Genomic DNA, 15,788 nt, shown 5'->3' with positions numbered 1-15,788 from the left:
AGAAAAACCCAAGGGGGTGTGAGAGTGTATTTTTTCCCTTCCTTTTTCTGTTTTCACCCTTATTCCTCTTTGTTTTTCAAAATTTTATACCGTGTATCCTAGATGCACTAATTGGCTTGTGTTCAATAGAGGGGTGGCTTGTGCTTTCTCCTGTTAATGGACCCAGGCATAGAAGCATGTAAGAGAATAATAGACACATGAAGATTCATAAATGTGTACTACATAAAACCTACTCTGGAAAGTGGAAACTACAAAATTTGTACCAGCAAAAGAAATTACAAAGAATTTTCACACAAAAAACTTGAATCATCATAGAAGACTCTGCCATTAGCTGCTGCAACATCCCTAGAGTAGCAATTGAACATGTCAGCATAACTATAATTCTGTTTTGTGCTTGCTTCACCTGACAGAACATCATGACCCTGAACCTCTATCCACCCATTTGAATCCTGGGCATTGCTAACCGATTTCATGAAGCACCTACCAACATACTTCTCCTCAAAACCATGAGAAAAATTGGTGTAGAGCTTATACCTCTCATTCAAAGGCTCAGTCACACTGATAAACCTCAGAGGGTACTTGCGCCTAACCCTCAACCGAGAAACCAATTCGCCTTTCTCATTCATCACCTTCATCTTCTTCTTCGCCTTGAACTTCTGCTTCACCATCTTATTAGTCCCATTGTGCTGGAACTTTATCACGTTGCTAAACGCGAAACCCTGCGAAATCACGGTGGTGAAGTTGCCTTTGCTAGTTGAAACCCACCCTGAAACCTGTGTCTCCTTCTCTGCTACCACCCCAAAATGCCCATCAAGCCCTGTAAACTCCCCTTGGCGTTCCACACTGGTTTCAGGGCTATGGTGAGTGACCTCGTTCGCCTGAACCACCGTCGATTCATGATCCAACCAAAGGTGCAAATTAGCATTCACAAGCCAAAATGAGATACCCTTAACCACCCCAATTCCAAAAACATGATCCTTCCCATCCAGAATCTTCCCCAGAAATGGGGTTAAGTCTATATCATATGAAGGAAGGTTGAAAGCACCAATCGCCACGACGGGTTCCCAGAAAAGAGGGTTAATCCCGCCGGTGAAGATCACCGGAAATGGAACCTCCCAGCCAACAACATCGCCGTCGATCGTCACGTAAACCTCCCTGTAAGCTCCGTTGCCCCGCCCTGTAGCTAAACCGTTCGCGGTGATGTACGCATTCGGAGGATTCGAGTACCAGAACTCATCGTTTCCATGGAATGACACACAGAGCTCAAGCACCACTCGCTGAGTGTTCATCGGAATTTGAATTTTCCGGGAACCCACATCACGGTCGTCCTCTACCCTGAACCAAAACCCTCGCTCTCCGTCGTCGGAGATCGGAATAATCAAATCCGCCGGAGAATCATACAATTCCGATGAACCAGTCACCGTTGGTTCACCCATCAGAGACCGTGACCGTGAAATTGAACCTCGATTCGAATTCAAACGCTCAGGGCATGGTGGCGGAGGGTTGAACGGAACCTCGTTGTAGAAGAGGAGCGTGACGGTGACATGGTAGACGCCGGTGAATTCGCGGTTGACGATATTCTCGAGCATCATGGTGAGGTCGAGGTTGGAGCTGGAGAGGAGAGAGGAGAATCTGGTGACGTCTTTGCGGACGTCCCAGAAGATGCCCGAGTCGGTGGGCTCGGCGGTGCTGGTGCGGAGGAGCTCGGCGCCGGCGAGCCAGAGGGCGGCGATGCGGTCGTATTGGTTGCCTTTGGACTTGGCGTGGAAGTGAATGACGGCGCGTGACCATGGTGGGGGGCAGTGGGAGGGAGGGGAGTAAAGGGTGGTGTAAGGTGGGGAGTCCATGGTGTTGGCGAAGGAGTGGTGGAGGATTTGGTGGGAGCATGACGGTGTTGGTTCATGTGACGGTGGTGGGTAGCTTAGCTCTATGTACTCTTGGTGGCGGTTGCCATGGAGGAGGGGTTTGAGGAAACGGTTTGGTTGGGAATGAGACAACAATGGAGTGAAGAAGAGGGAGAGGAAGAGGAGCAAGTAGAGGAAAGTGTCCATGTTTGTTATCTAGTATTGGTTTGGTTGTGGAATGGAACTCTTCAACTCAAGTAGCAAGGTGAGTAGTGTATGGAGAAAATAGAAATCATATTAAGCACCTTCAAGTAGAAAAAATAAACCAACTGAATTCGCGTACGTACTTCGTCCCTTAACCAAGTGGACGAGAGTTCGATTCCGGATTCTTTTGAATGAAAAAAACTTAATTAATCAGTCTCATACTGCTTAATGCGTTGACAGTGAGGTGAGAGATTAGTCTTACGACTATCAATTGTGGGGATAATTCGATTAATATCGGGAAAAAAATTCAAGTAGAAAGAATAGAGGTGCAGTACTTCATAATTTGGATATATGTGGATTGCTTGTTTTGTAAGTGTCATTAAATGGCCTCATGTGCATAATTGAATTGGGTACAAGTAACCAAGGAAGTTTCTTAGTTATTCCAAGGTGCAATATAGAATTTAGAGAACAAGTGTTTATTGCGCATGAGAATATACAGACAGACTAAATTCTCACATATTTCTGACTTTGTTGATTCATCTAGGAGCTTAAATTGAATGTTATCAAAATCTGAAGCATTTGATAGAAGCCAATGCTTTTGATTGATTCTCAAATCCATACTTTCTCTCTTAAAGTACACCACGCACCAAGATGAAATGAATGGTTTATTTGGAAATCATGAATGGTGAAAACAATTGCTAAGCTAGTTGCACAACCAAAGTACTCCCAAACACAATCCATGAAGCAAACTTAAGTAGCAGATTTGTTCTTCTACAAGTTACAAATTTAGGGTCAACAAAACATGGAAGGAGAAAAGTGGACTCAATTTAGACCCAATGCCAATCATCATGATGTCAACCTTGTCAGGAGTCTGGGGGTATACATTGAGGGAGCAACAAGTTTAAGTTTGAAATTCAGTAATTAGTTCCAACAGATATAGCTCTCTGCATTGCCTCCTGCACACTCAAATGAGAATAAACACTTTTATATTCTTTAGATGATATGCTACATGCAATGATGTGATAAAACAGAAAAGAAAAAGAGTATAGCTCTCTGCATTGCCTCCTGCACACTCAAATGAGAATAAACACTTTTATATTATTTAGATGATATGCTACATGCAATGACGTGTAGCAATGATGTGATAAAACAGAAAAGAAAAAGAGTACAGCATTAGAATGGAACATTGTTAAAAAAACGCCCACCGTGGGGCTCGAACCCACGACCACAAGGTTAAGAGCCTTGCGCTCTACCAACTGAGCTAGACGGGCTTGGTAATAATGAATTCACTTTATATAATTAAATTATTTCATATGTGTATCCTATCTTTTTCCAAAGCAACATTTCATTAAGTAGATGACCCACTAACTAATCTTCTATGGAAATATATATATCTGATCTATATTTCATGACTACGATTTCACTTTGCATTTTTTTTATTTTAGACCAAGAAGGAAAACATTCATAAACAAAATTAGGAGTAACAAAATGAACAGAGATTTATCAAAGCATCTCGTTTAATCCGACATTTTTTTAAATTTTTGTTAACATATCAAACAAACCAAACTGCTTTACATGTCTTAGGTTAAAATGCTAGATAACTATTTGAGATCGAATTGAGCTGATATATCAAACTCTTTACTCTTTTAAGTAAATCATCAATGTTGTGGTCATGGTTGATATATATATATATATATTTTTTTTTGTTATAAAGAGGGACTCAAACCCATGGTTGATATATCTTAAGTTAAAAATTAGACTTGAATATTTTTTGGTCTCTATATTTTAACAGAATATTAGTTTTGCATCCATAGAAATTTTGTTTAAAATGTGCCCCCATCTTTAGAAACATGTTTAAGTCCTTAAGTGATAAAATGGTTGTTTATTCACCTGCTCACATGTACAAGTCATACGCTATGAATTTTGTGGGTATTCTCACATTTTTCAATTCTATTTTGACAAAATATCTGAATTAATTGTTAATTATTTTCTCATTTTGACCATGTCCTTAAATTACTCTAATATCAATTTTCAAATTAGTGAAATTATTCTCTCTCCCGTTAATTCCTCCATTAGTAATTAGTGTTTTTAAATTCGAATTTGTGCTTGACCGTAAATTACTCCTCATATTAAGCTTCATATTAGTGATCTTATTAGTGATCTTATTCATTTCCATGATCGAAACAAAACTTGAAAACATATTATAATCAATCTTTCAAATTTGAAAAAAAAATTCTCTATCCCATTAATTTCTCTTTTAGTAATTAGTAATTAATTTCTCTCTTAGTAATTAGTAAATAATTTCTCTCTTCGGGACTTCTGTGAGGCTTCTGGCATTCAAGTTAATTTGGACAAGTCCAGAATGTTCTGTACTAAGACCGTTGCTCCAATACTGCAGAATGAACTATCCTCACTCCTAGGTATCCATAGGGCGGCTAACCTGGGGAAATACCTTGGTATCCCTCTCTTGCAAGGGAGAGTGACAAGGAATCTCTTCCTCCCTATCATGGAGAAAATTAATGCTAGGCTTGCATCGTGGAAGACCCGCATGTTGAATAGAGCTGGGAAGCTTTGTCTTGCGAAGTCGGTGCTCACTTCCATCCCGGTCTACACAATGCAATCTATATGGCTCCCCCAGTTGGTGTGCGACTTCATAGACAAGAAGATATGTTGCTGTCTTTGGGCGAAGGGTGCAAACAATAGAGGCTGACATTTAGTGTCTTGGAACGTTGCTACTCAACCCAAGGAGGAGGGAGGTTTAGGGTTGAGATATGCAAGATTGAACAACATTGCTTTGCTAGGAAAATTGGTAGACAACTTGCTGCATGATGGTAATAAGCCATGGGTTCGTGCTATTTCTAAAAAATATTTAAAAAACGATGTTGTGCTTCAAGGGAAAGTTAGGAGAGGTGACTCCTATGTTTGGAAGAGTATTGTTCGGGCCGTGGAATATGTTGGTGGCGGGTTCCAACCTCAGCTAGGGGATGGTATGTCCTCGGTGTGGTATGACAACTGGTTGGGCACGAGACGTCTTTGTGATCGTATCCCTTTTGTTCACATAGTAGATACGCAGCTTAGGATTGCTAATTTATGGAGCGGCAGTGCTTGGAACCTAGCGACGTTGTACACTGTGTTACCGCCTCGGATTATGGGAGAAATTCAGAGTGTTCGGGTGCCTCAATCAAATTCTCAACCTGATTCTATACGATGGATCCATAGTGCAGATGGAAATTACACCCCTAGTTCGGCTTATTATAGTATCGCAACACTGCAGGAAGGGAACTTTGGTTTGTGGAGAAAAAATTGGAAGATGAAAGTGCCCGAGAAGCTTCGTTTCTTCCTCTGGTTGCTTGCGCATGGGGCCTCGCCCACCAATGCAAAGCGATTTCAATCCCACCTCACAGCAACTGCAGCTTGCTCCCGTTGTGCTGTTGATATTGAAGACACGGATCACCTTTTTCGGTGCTGCCCGGATTCAAGCGACTTGTGGAGGAGCTTCTGATCGGTGCTACCGGAGTTCCTGGTTTGCTAGGATTCTGTCTCACCGACATGGTACTCTCGCTGTTGCAGTCTTATGGTGGAGCTGGCGTTGGAGAAACCAGAAAATATTTGATGTGCAGGGCTTCACCATGAACCATGTGTTGAGGTTTATCTTACGGGACGAAGCTTTATGGCGTAGCTCTCTGCAATCTCCTGAGCATACTATGCATGTGGACACGTTGGGAACCACAGCCTCCAACACGGTCGTGACTATTGCGGTTGATGGCAGTTGGAACCCCTCAGTGAGTAGAATGGGATGTGCTGCGATTGTGAGGGACTCTCGCGGAGCATGGTTGTCTGCAACATCAGTAAGTTACAGCTCTGGTTCAGCATTCCTTGCTGAAGTTCTTGCCATGGAAGTAGGGCTTCGCCATGCTCTTGATTTGGGATACATGAATGTGTCTTGTTTGTCGGATTGCGCGCGGGCACTTCATGTGTTGCAAGAGGGAACCAACATTACCAGCTATTGGAACAGGGAAGAGATATGTCGTGTTCGTGCCTTACTAGCTAGTCTACAGGATGTCCGTTTGATGCAGGTTGATCGAGCCAAGAACAACACCGCTGATAAGTTAGCACGAGAAGCTTGTTGTTTAGGGTCTCCCATCCAAGTCTGGAAGCAGCCGCCTTCCTTCGTTTTTGATTCTTTGTTTTTAGATTCTATTTCTTAGCTTTGTTGTTTTGTTAATTTTCCTCTTGTAACCAAAAAAAGTAAAAAAAATATCTCTCCCATCTAATTTTGGAACTGATTGGCAGCTGAAAAATGGAATTCCTTAAATTTCAAATTTCTCTGTTTTCAGAGAGGAAGGCGGCTTCAAGATAATATCAACCCATAAAGGATAAGTTAGCCTTTATATTGGACCATAGCTTCGAACTGGATCCAAAAGTGAATGGGCTCATTTTCAATCTCGCTTAACCAATGCTAATAAGGTGTATCTTGAAGGACTGAAACGAATTGGGAAAGGTTGATGTGTGCTGATAATAATTTAAACAGGCTAAAGAATTACCTGCAGCTTTGGCAGCAAGTAAGTGACAACCTACTCAAACTAATGATGATGTGGTGAGCATTGTATTCCTATTTTTATTAATTGATTACTATTAGTTTGAAGGTTTTTCTTTCTTTGTTTTGTTTCAATGTATTGTCTGTGCTGCCTATTAATATATGCAAGAAATGATAACAGAATTTTCAAAATCAGTATGGTTTAGTTTTATCTTATGAATTTTATTTCATGATGGTTTTATGCAATTGATGGAGCGAGAAAGGCATGACTTTGATAAGCACTGATTTTTTGTTCTTCCCTTTAGATGGTTCCCTCAAACTGAATGTGCAAGGACTGTTGGAATTTTAGGCGCATGCTTTCAAAGCTGCCAACATGGCCTATATAGTTACAAACACGATGCATAGCTGGGTAATTTTTCACATTCACGGCATTCATTTAATTATTGTTGTTGCTATTTTTAGTTGGAGCTGATAATTGTCAAACTTGACGACAAATTGCCCATTGTTAATGCTCAAACAGGATTCACTTATCTTAATGAATGACAGAAAATTACGAGTCTTGGGGATCGTATCCTATATGGAATTACAGGTTGAGATATGATTGTCTCTGCTAGAGCCACATTTGACCACTGGTATGTCACTGAGTTTTTTTCTATGTTTTCCTATATATGTCTATGTATTAGTTTTTTTACCCCTAATCCATTCATTCCAACAAAGTGTCTTTTTTCTCCTCTAGGTTGTCTTTTTTCCTTGAGTATAGTATTAAGTTTCTTTGAACTGTTAGTATAACATGGTTGTCAATCATGTTTTCATAATCTTTATGTGACTTACCAATCATATGTGACTAAACTATGTAATTTTTTTTTATTTCTCCTTTGTGTATGATGACTTTGGATATGAACCTCTTCTTCTGTTTGATTTCTCTGGTGTAACTTGCAAGCAAAAGGAAAAGAGAGGGGTGATCGGTAGAGTTCATCACGATTCGAAAAGAAGCAATTACATATGGAGTCGATGTCAAGGAATAGCCTATTTATGGGCAAATGGTAGAAGGCATAGATATTACTCATTTCTGCTGTGTTAGTTTTAAATATCCATTTCAAAGAAAAATTTAGGAAATATATAGTGGTATTCGAATCAGACATGTTCTTGATAACAGGAAAATGAAGTTTCTTTCTTCTCTTACTTTTTTATGTATTATATTTCTTAGTCTCAGTATTTTTCTGCAGTATGCTTTCAATGTACAATATACATGGATGTGTGTTTGGAGATATTGATGGAAAATTTCGTACCAAGCTATCCACAATAGTTTTCCAGAATATGCCAAAAGTCTTCTGTGGGGACACATGAGTTGAATATGCAGTTCATGTGAAAGAGTTTACTGCTAGATACGGTTTCATGTTAGCTGTCTATTAGCCTAAAAACTTGCTGCTATCTTTTAAGTTTTCTTGCTCTGATGACATAAGGATGTGTCTCTAATTCTGAAATTGTGTTCCACCCTCATATTTGAATTGAAATAGAAGGATATAACTGGATAATGGTGTAGATGGGTGGTGATGTGAAAAGTGGTTCTCTAGAGATGTAGCGTGAAAGAGAAGAAGATGATTAGATGGAAATTATGGAGGGTTGGAGTGTGGTGTACCCATCCTCCCTTGATCCTCCCCTGAATGATTCTATTCTTTGTATGAAGATCCTTTTATCACTGTTTTTTTTTCTTTGCTCCCCTTTCAGAAGGATCTGAACAATTGTGGATGATGTTCTCCCCATTATTGCAAGTTCAAGTTCTCTATTAAAGTTATAAATAAAGTTTGTTCCTGAAGCATTTATTATTTTTAGTTATATACCAAATAAAAAATCGAGAAGCATCAAAATAGAGATTGAATTGATATCCAACTAAGAGAAGTCAGTTGTAAGTTGAGCCTTTTTTGTTTTCTACTGGCTAATTTATAGTGGCTAATTCATAGTGTGCAATGTTGTTTTATTAGAGCACCATTTTTATATGTTCTTAGAAGGTCAACTATGAATGAGATTAAATTTTTACTGAGAATGAGGATAAGGTTATTAGAGTGTGCGGAAAAAATAAATTGGACAAAGCATTACCGCATCTCCAGAAGAAGTCGGTTGGTCGTAGGCACTCATAATTGGTTTGTTGGAGAAGCTGATAGATCGTGCAAAGATGTTGCATTCTCATATATGGATTTTGCGTCTTGAGGAAACTTATTATTAATTCGAACGCACAGAAGCACTCTCTTACACAATCATTCTCTTATGTATTTTTTTTTCGGGGATTTCCAATCTGCTGCAAATTGTGTAGCATGGATGAACCGACCAGTGTCCAATAATCATGTCAAACAATGTGAAATTCACAATGATGATGCTTTTGAAACATGTAGCACAATGGCCCTTTTTCTTTTAATTTGTTAGTAGACTATGAAAGCCAACATAATGTTTTTATTGCTTATAAGTTGTAAATGTGCATTTGTTTCAATATGATGACATATTTGGAATTAAACTTTCGCACATGACAATGTGCTTAATTGGACCTATGATGATGTCTTATAATTTCAAGATCTTTGGATAATCCATGTGACACATTTGATAGCATGTTTACAAAACAAGACTTTCAAAGAGGATACTCATATTTTAATGTACAAGGTATAGTCCATTAACATTAACTTTTAATATTAAAGACAAAATGTCTAATCAATACTAAAAGTTTAGATGTCTAATCACCTCGGATCTTGGAAAATATCTCGGTGTTCCCTTACTTCACAAGACACCTACTCGTTCCACCTACGATTTTATCTTGGAGAGGACCCAAAAACGCCTATCCGCTTGGAAGGATTCTTCTCTTAGCCTTGCCGGGAAAGTAACACTTGCCAAGTCTGTTATTTTCGCTATACCCTCCTACAGCATGTAAACAATGCTTCTACCTAAAGGGGTGTGTGAGCGGTTAGACCAATTGCAACGGAAATTTATATGGGGTTCGGATAATGGCTCTAGGAAAATGAACCAAGTTAAATGGAGTACCATTTGTAGCCCCAAGTCTCAAGGTGGGCTTGGTTTCCGACTATCCTCAGACTTCAACAAGGCTATGATCATGAAGCTGGGGTGGGGACTTATTCATCAACCTTCCTCCTTATGGGTTCGCATTTTGAAGGGCAAATACCAGTGTGGCAATGGTGCTCTTCCGGTTGTAATGAAGCGCAGTCGGGAATCCCTAGCCTGGAAGGGCATCCGTGAAACTTGGGATACGTTGATGAGTGGAAGCAGATGGGAGCTAGGGAATGGTCGTACTGCAAAGTTCTGGACTGGTTCTTGGCTTGCTTCAGGTCACAAGCTACAAGCAATGGCTCTAACCCCTATCCCTCAGGACCACCAAGATCGTCATGTATCCTATTACTTTGAGGCAGGAAGGGGTTGGAAGCTTTATCTCTTTGCAAATTTGTTACCTAGCAGGTTTATTCAGGAAATCCTTATGGACCAGAGCCCTTTTAATGACCTGGACATGGAGGACAAGGTGAAATGGGCTAGCACACCATCAGGAGACTTCTCTACCAAAAGTGCTTATGGTCTGGTTACTGGAAATCATTGCCAGAGACAAACCGAGACCCTTTGGAAGTCTGTGTGGAGAGTTAAAGGCCCACAACGCATACGTGTTTTCCTTTGGAAACTTCTGAATAATGGAGTGATGACCAATGCGATCCGAGTGCAGAGACATATGGGAGTTTCAAATATTTGCCCACTTTGTCAATCTTCAACAGAAGAATTCCTCCATCTTTTCCGGGACTGTAGCGCGGTAACTTCGTTCTAGTCACCAGCTTTGAATGGCGACACAACTTCCACCTTCTTTACTGCAGACAGGAATACATGGGTAACGGGCAATATATCCAGGGACCTAGGTAGCAAATAGAATGTTTATTGGCCGCGTTTCTTCGCTTCAGCCCTTTCAGCCATATGGCGCATGTGAAATGAGTTCGTGTTTGAAGGAACCCCCCACAACCCCGCTCGAATTTGGGGTTTCGTTTGATCCCTTGGGAAAGAAGAACTAGTAAACTTAGCTTCAATGAAATCCTCTTCTAGCTTTCTGTAAAACCACCAGGCAGAAACATTTGATTGCAACTTGTCTCAACCGAGGCTTGCTACGTGGTCTAGACCCCAACCAAGTTGGGTGAAACTAAATGTGGATGGAGCTCTTACCCTTACAAATATGGCCAGTTGCGGAGATGCGATTAGAGATGCATCCGGTTCTTGGAAGACAGGCTTTAGCTGCAACCTTGGACCCTTCAACGTAGGGTCATCCTTCCTCGTCGAGCTCCTTGCAGTCCAAAAAGCCATGCACCTGATTATTAGCCTCGATTTCCCTCAAGTTGTGCTGGAAAGCGACTCTTTTGAAGTTATCAACCTACTGGAGAATCATGAGGTCTCCTCTTACCAATATAGCTCCATTCTCTTGGATATCCTCCGTTTAAAAACAGCACACGGTGCCATCTTGTTCCATCATGCTCCAAGGGAAGCTAACACTTTGGCGGATTATTTAGCAAAAGTTGGTTTTGATCTTCCTTTTGGTCATCATATTTTTGATAGTCCTTTCGGAGAGTGCCATAGGATCCTACTGCATGATTTAGGCACTGACGGTGTCCCCATTATAGGGGCTGATCCCACCTAGTTTTCCTTTCTGTCTTGGGCTTGGCCCTTCCCTGTAACCAAAAAAAAAGATGTTGATAAGTGTATAATAACTTTTCCACTATTTCAGTCAAACTTGCATTGATGTCTACAATTTATAAAACTAATTTATATACCAAATGTCACCCGTGAATGCACGTGTATAAAACTAGTTGATATAGAAGGCGAGAAAACAGCGATTGAGAATAGATTAACAATTGAAAGTTTGTCCAAGTGGGCACTTAATAGGCCACATAAGCATAACTGTTAACATCGGTTTATATTTTTTTACTCAAGGACTAACGTGACATTTTACAACTTTGGGGGGCTAAGAGAGGTATGTATTTCCTAAGTTTATGGACGAATTTGCTAGTGACCCACACTATCAGGGCCAATTTGACCATTCGCTCATCTATTATACTTTTATAATTATTAAGTTTTGATTACCACTAATAATTAATACTTTTTCCAATATACTCAATACACTAGATATAATACATGTGCGTTGCACGAGTTTATTTATAATATTTTTTAATAACGATATTAAAATTACTATAGTGTAATAAAATATATAAATAAATATTAAATATTTTTTCATTATAAAAATAACAAAAAAATATTGTGTAGAGACATATGAATAAACTGTATTAGATTTTTTGGTGTATTAAATTGCTTGTATTAGATTTCCCTTTTTGTGTAAATAATTATTATTAATCAAATTTAGACTTGATATTTAATAATAAGCTTTTAAGTAATTTTAATAGCTTGGGTTGGTACATGTTCTGTTTATTTATGTTCTCCAATTGGGGTTTATTGTTATGGTTTCGATCAGGGGCGGATCCAGACCTTGAATATCAGTGAGGCTAAACATAAAAGCAATCATAGACTAAAAGAAAAATATTATAGATAAAACCATGAGAGAAAGTTTCTCATGGAAATAGAAGAGTTTACATTATAGTCCAAGAGTTTACAATGAAAATCGTCTACTATCCATTATTTGAAAATGTGCTAAAATAACATCATTGTCAATTGTTCCAAGAACATCTCTTTCTATAAAAGTTACAAGACGATCATTTAACCATTGATCACCGATTTTGTTACATAACTGACTTTTCACAAACTTTATAGCTGAAAACACACGTTCCACACTTGAAGTAGCTACCGGTAAGACTAAAGCCAACTTCAGAAGCTTATAAACTATATAAAATGTGTTGCACCTTTTTGTTTCCACAAGTTTTGCACAAAGATCTGAAAGTCCTTTTAACTTTGCAAATTTTGGATCACTTCGAACATTTCTAACATAATTCTGAAGCTGATGTCGCACTACCACTTCCGGCACATCAACAAAATCATTTGGATAAAGTTCAACCATCCTCAATAATTTTTTCACATCAAAAGCTTCAAAAGATGATGGGGGATTCAAGCATGAAACACATTGTAAAAGTTCAGTATTCTCTTCATCAAACCTAGCATTGAGCTCATGCAACTGCAAATCTAAAACACTAAATAAACAATCATGCTTATAATGATGCAAATTAGAAACACTAGAAGTGAGAGCATGTCGTCTAGGTTTCTTCCCTTGCAAAAACGGTGCATCCAAATCAGGCACATCAATATCATGCTTATTGCAAATTTTCATAACCTTAGATATAAGTTCTTCCCATCCATCATTCCTCATTTCTTGCAATTCTTCTTTGGTGGCTTGGACAAGTGATAAAGCATTCAAAAGATCTTGATCACGCTTTTGTAGTGCTTCACTTAAATCATTTGTAAATCCTAAAATCTCAACCATCATGTATAACATGAAAATAAAATCAAAGGATTGAAGCACTTCTAGCAAAAGCACTGTTTCACCATGTTTTTCAAATGACAGATCTTTCCCGACTTCTTCAAGTACCTCAATAATGGCACCATATAAAGTCATCAATCTAGTGAGAGTCCTAAAGTGGGAACCCCAACGAGTGTCACCCGCTCTAGCAATAGACGATTCTTGATTTAATCCACTACCAGTCTCTATCTCACCCTCTTCAAGCAATTTAGCAAATTGAGATACTTGTTTGTCCCGAAGAAAATCTTGCCTCTTGTTAGAAGATCGTATGAAAGTAACAAGCATATTGACCTTCCCGAAAAATCCACTAACATCTTTGTGAGTCTTAGCACATGCAACAAGTGCCAATTGAAGTTGATGGGCAAAACAATGCACATAATAAGTGGATGGAGTTTCATTTTGAATTAAAGTTCTTAAACCACCAAATTTATCTCGCATATTGCTAGCTCCATCATATCCTTGCCCCCTTATGCTAGATAAACTCAAGCCATTAATAGACAATAACTTCTCAAGTGCCTCCTTAAGCGACTTAGCACTTGTTTCTTTAACACTAACAATCCCAAGAAACATTTCTTTTACCAAGCCTTCACTATTAACATAGCGAATAACAACAGCCATTTGTTCTTTACCAGCAACATCACCGGATTCATCAATCAAAACACAAAATACATCATCCGCAATATCACATACAATTTGTTTAGTTATTTCACATGCACAAGCAGCAGCAAGATCCTTTTGAATCTTAGGGGCAATCATAAAGTTATTTCCCGGAGCACAATCTATTACATTAGCTATCTCTGGGTTAATTTCCTTTAGAGTGTCCACCAACTCAAGAAATGGCCCCTTAAATAAAGAGTTAAAGGACTCGTCACTCCCTCTAAATGGCATACCACACCTCAAAAGAAACTTAGTAGCTATAAGAGATGTGTTGACACGAACACGATATTCAGAACTCATTTGTTTAGTTTGATTAACAAGTGCAGCCTCAATACTTTGCTTTGGGTTCATGAGATCGTAACTCTTAAGCACACAATCACGATGAGTATTGGAAGAAGTAGCATGACTACCCAATCTATGAGAATTCTTCCAATCACCAAACCCCTCTGTCACAAAGTGATCTCCCCCATATTTATAGACATTCTTAAACAAGAAACATGGCAAACAAAATGCTAGGTCCTTAGATTCACTATAATCAATCCAATCATACCAATCAAACCAATTTTTGCAAAATCTACGTCTTTTATTACCTTGATAAGTCCAAGGATAAAGAAAATTGTCAGGAGGTTGATGACGGCCTATTTTTAAATAAGCTTTCCTTACCTCATTTTGGATGTTGGGATGATAGCTTGAAATTGGAGGCCTAATTCCTGGATCTGTTTCCAACAATTCATAATCAACAATTTTAATACCCTCACTTGGAGTTTCCGATGCGTCTAGATTTGCCGAAGAAGAAGTAGTTTTGTCTCTTGAAAGCACAGGAAAAAATTTCTTCATCCTATAAAGAGATAATGAAACCATCAAAAACCAAAATAACATAGCAACAATTTACATTAGATGTAATCAATAATGGAATGATAGCTATATTATGTTACATTCCTTCTCATCTTATTTTATTTCATTACAACTATAGCAACAATTTGCCAAAACAGCACCTTGCAAAAGTCCAGCAAATTACTTAAACCAACAATAACAAGAGTCCAACAATCCTGCCAGTTCTACAATAATGAAAGAGACCCCACATTATATTCATCCATGTAGAAAACAAATTCAACATAACATTCATACATCCCCGCAACTGTACGTTGATTATGGGAGTGTTTAATTCAAACTTCATATAAAGTAACTGCAGAAATATGGCATTCACATATTAGTCCGTTCATTATATTGGAACCAAATTTAGGCATAAAATTAATGTGAACAAAATCAGGTAGATTCAGTGTTTAATTCAATTTCAAGCTACACAAGGAAAAACAGTTGTCACTTGTAATTGAAGTCCATATATAGTCTGCAAGGAACAGAAAATAGCACCCACACCAGTTGAGAAAACATCTCATATCAGGAACAAAAATCACACCCCCAAAACCAACACCAAAACCATCAGAAATGCAAAACAAACACCAACCATCAGACCCCCAAAACCAGCAAGGAACGAAATGCAAGACAAACCTCAAACATAATCACACCCCCAAAACCAACACCAACCATCAGACAAGTAGATGTCCAACAAGAATTTAGAAAACCCTTTTCCACATATCAATTTCAATTTTCACATATCAATTTCAATTTCCTCAAACCCTAGAACAAGAATCCAAATCCCAAACCCTTTGAGTGACTGAGAGTGAGAGACTGAGAGCATTACCTTTTGAGTTTTGACTTTGAGTGAGTGACTGAGAGTGAGAGCTTCAATCAGTTGAGAGGGAGAGGCACTGTCGTTGTTGGTTCGTTGGAGAGCACTGAGCTTCGTTGTTGGTTCGTTGGAGTCTTGGAGAACAGGAAGAGGCACGGACGAGGAACGAGAGAGAGATCCAAGGCATGCGCCGCCGCCGTGCGGCCGTGAATCGACAGAGAGAGGCGGAGGCGTGACTCGTCGTCGCGTGAGAGAACAGAGTGAGACTGAGAACAGAGAAGAAGCGTGCGTGTTTGAGAACTGGTGATAGAAAACAAATAATTTTTCTTTTTCTTTAACCATATAATTTTTAAAAAAAAAACAATA

The 15,788-nt window shown here is 39.0% G+C and overlaps 3 protein-coding genes and 1 non-coding gene across 4 annotated transcripts; 1 reads left to right on the top strand and 3 right to left on the bottom strand.

Annotated features, from left to right (window-relative positions):
• Positions 1-171: 171 nt before the first annotated feature.
• LOC130733559 (peptide-N4-(N-acetyl-beta-glucosaminyl)asparagine amidase A) lies at positions 172-2,131 on the bottom strand. Its single transcript, XM_057585783.1, has one exon. It carries the CDS (start codon positions 2,049-2,051, stop codon positions 276-278), a length of 1,776 nt encoding a protein of 591 aa, XP_057441766.1. The 5' UTR covers positions 2,052-2,131; the 3' UTR covers positions 172-275.
• A 1,115-nt stretch (positions 2,132-3,246) lies between these two features.
• Positions 3,247-3,319, bottom strand: TRNAK-CUU (transfer RNA lysine (anticodon CUU)). Its single transcript has one exon. It is a non-coding gene; the product is annotated as a tRNA-Lys (tRNA).
• Positions 3,320-5,404: 2,085 nt separating this feature from the next.
• Positions 5,405-6,256, top strand: LOC130723631 (uncharacterized). Its single transcript, XM_057574775.1, has one exon. The coding sequence runs from the start codon at positions 5,405-5,407 to the stop codon at positions 6,254-6,256; it is 852 nt and encodes a 283-aa protein (XP_057430758.1).
• Positions 6,257-12,099: 5,843 nt separating this feature from the next.
• Positions 12,100-14,593, bottom strand: LOC130731592 (uncharacterized). Its single transcript, XM_057583871.1, has one exon. It carries the CDS (start codon positions 14,591-14,593, stop codon positions 12,215-12,217), a length of 2,379 nt encoding a protein of 792 aa, XP_057439854.1. The 3' UTR covers positions 12,100-12,214.
• Between the last annotated feature and the right edge of the window lie 1,195 nt (positions 14,594-15,788).

This window comes from Lotus japonicus, chromosome 1 (genome assembly GCF_012489685.1).
Source record: "Lotus japonicus ecotype B-129 chromosome 1, LjGifu_v1.2".
Lineage (NCBI taxonomy): Eukaryota > Viridiplantae > Streptophyta > Magnoliopsida > Fabales > Fabaceae > Lotus > Lotus japonicus.
This window is presented reverse-complemented; position numbering and strand designations above follow the sequence as displayed.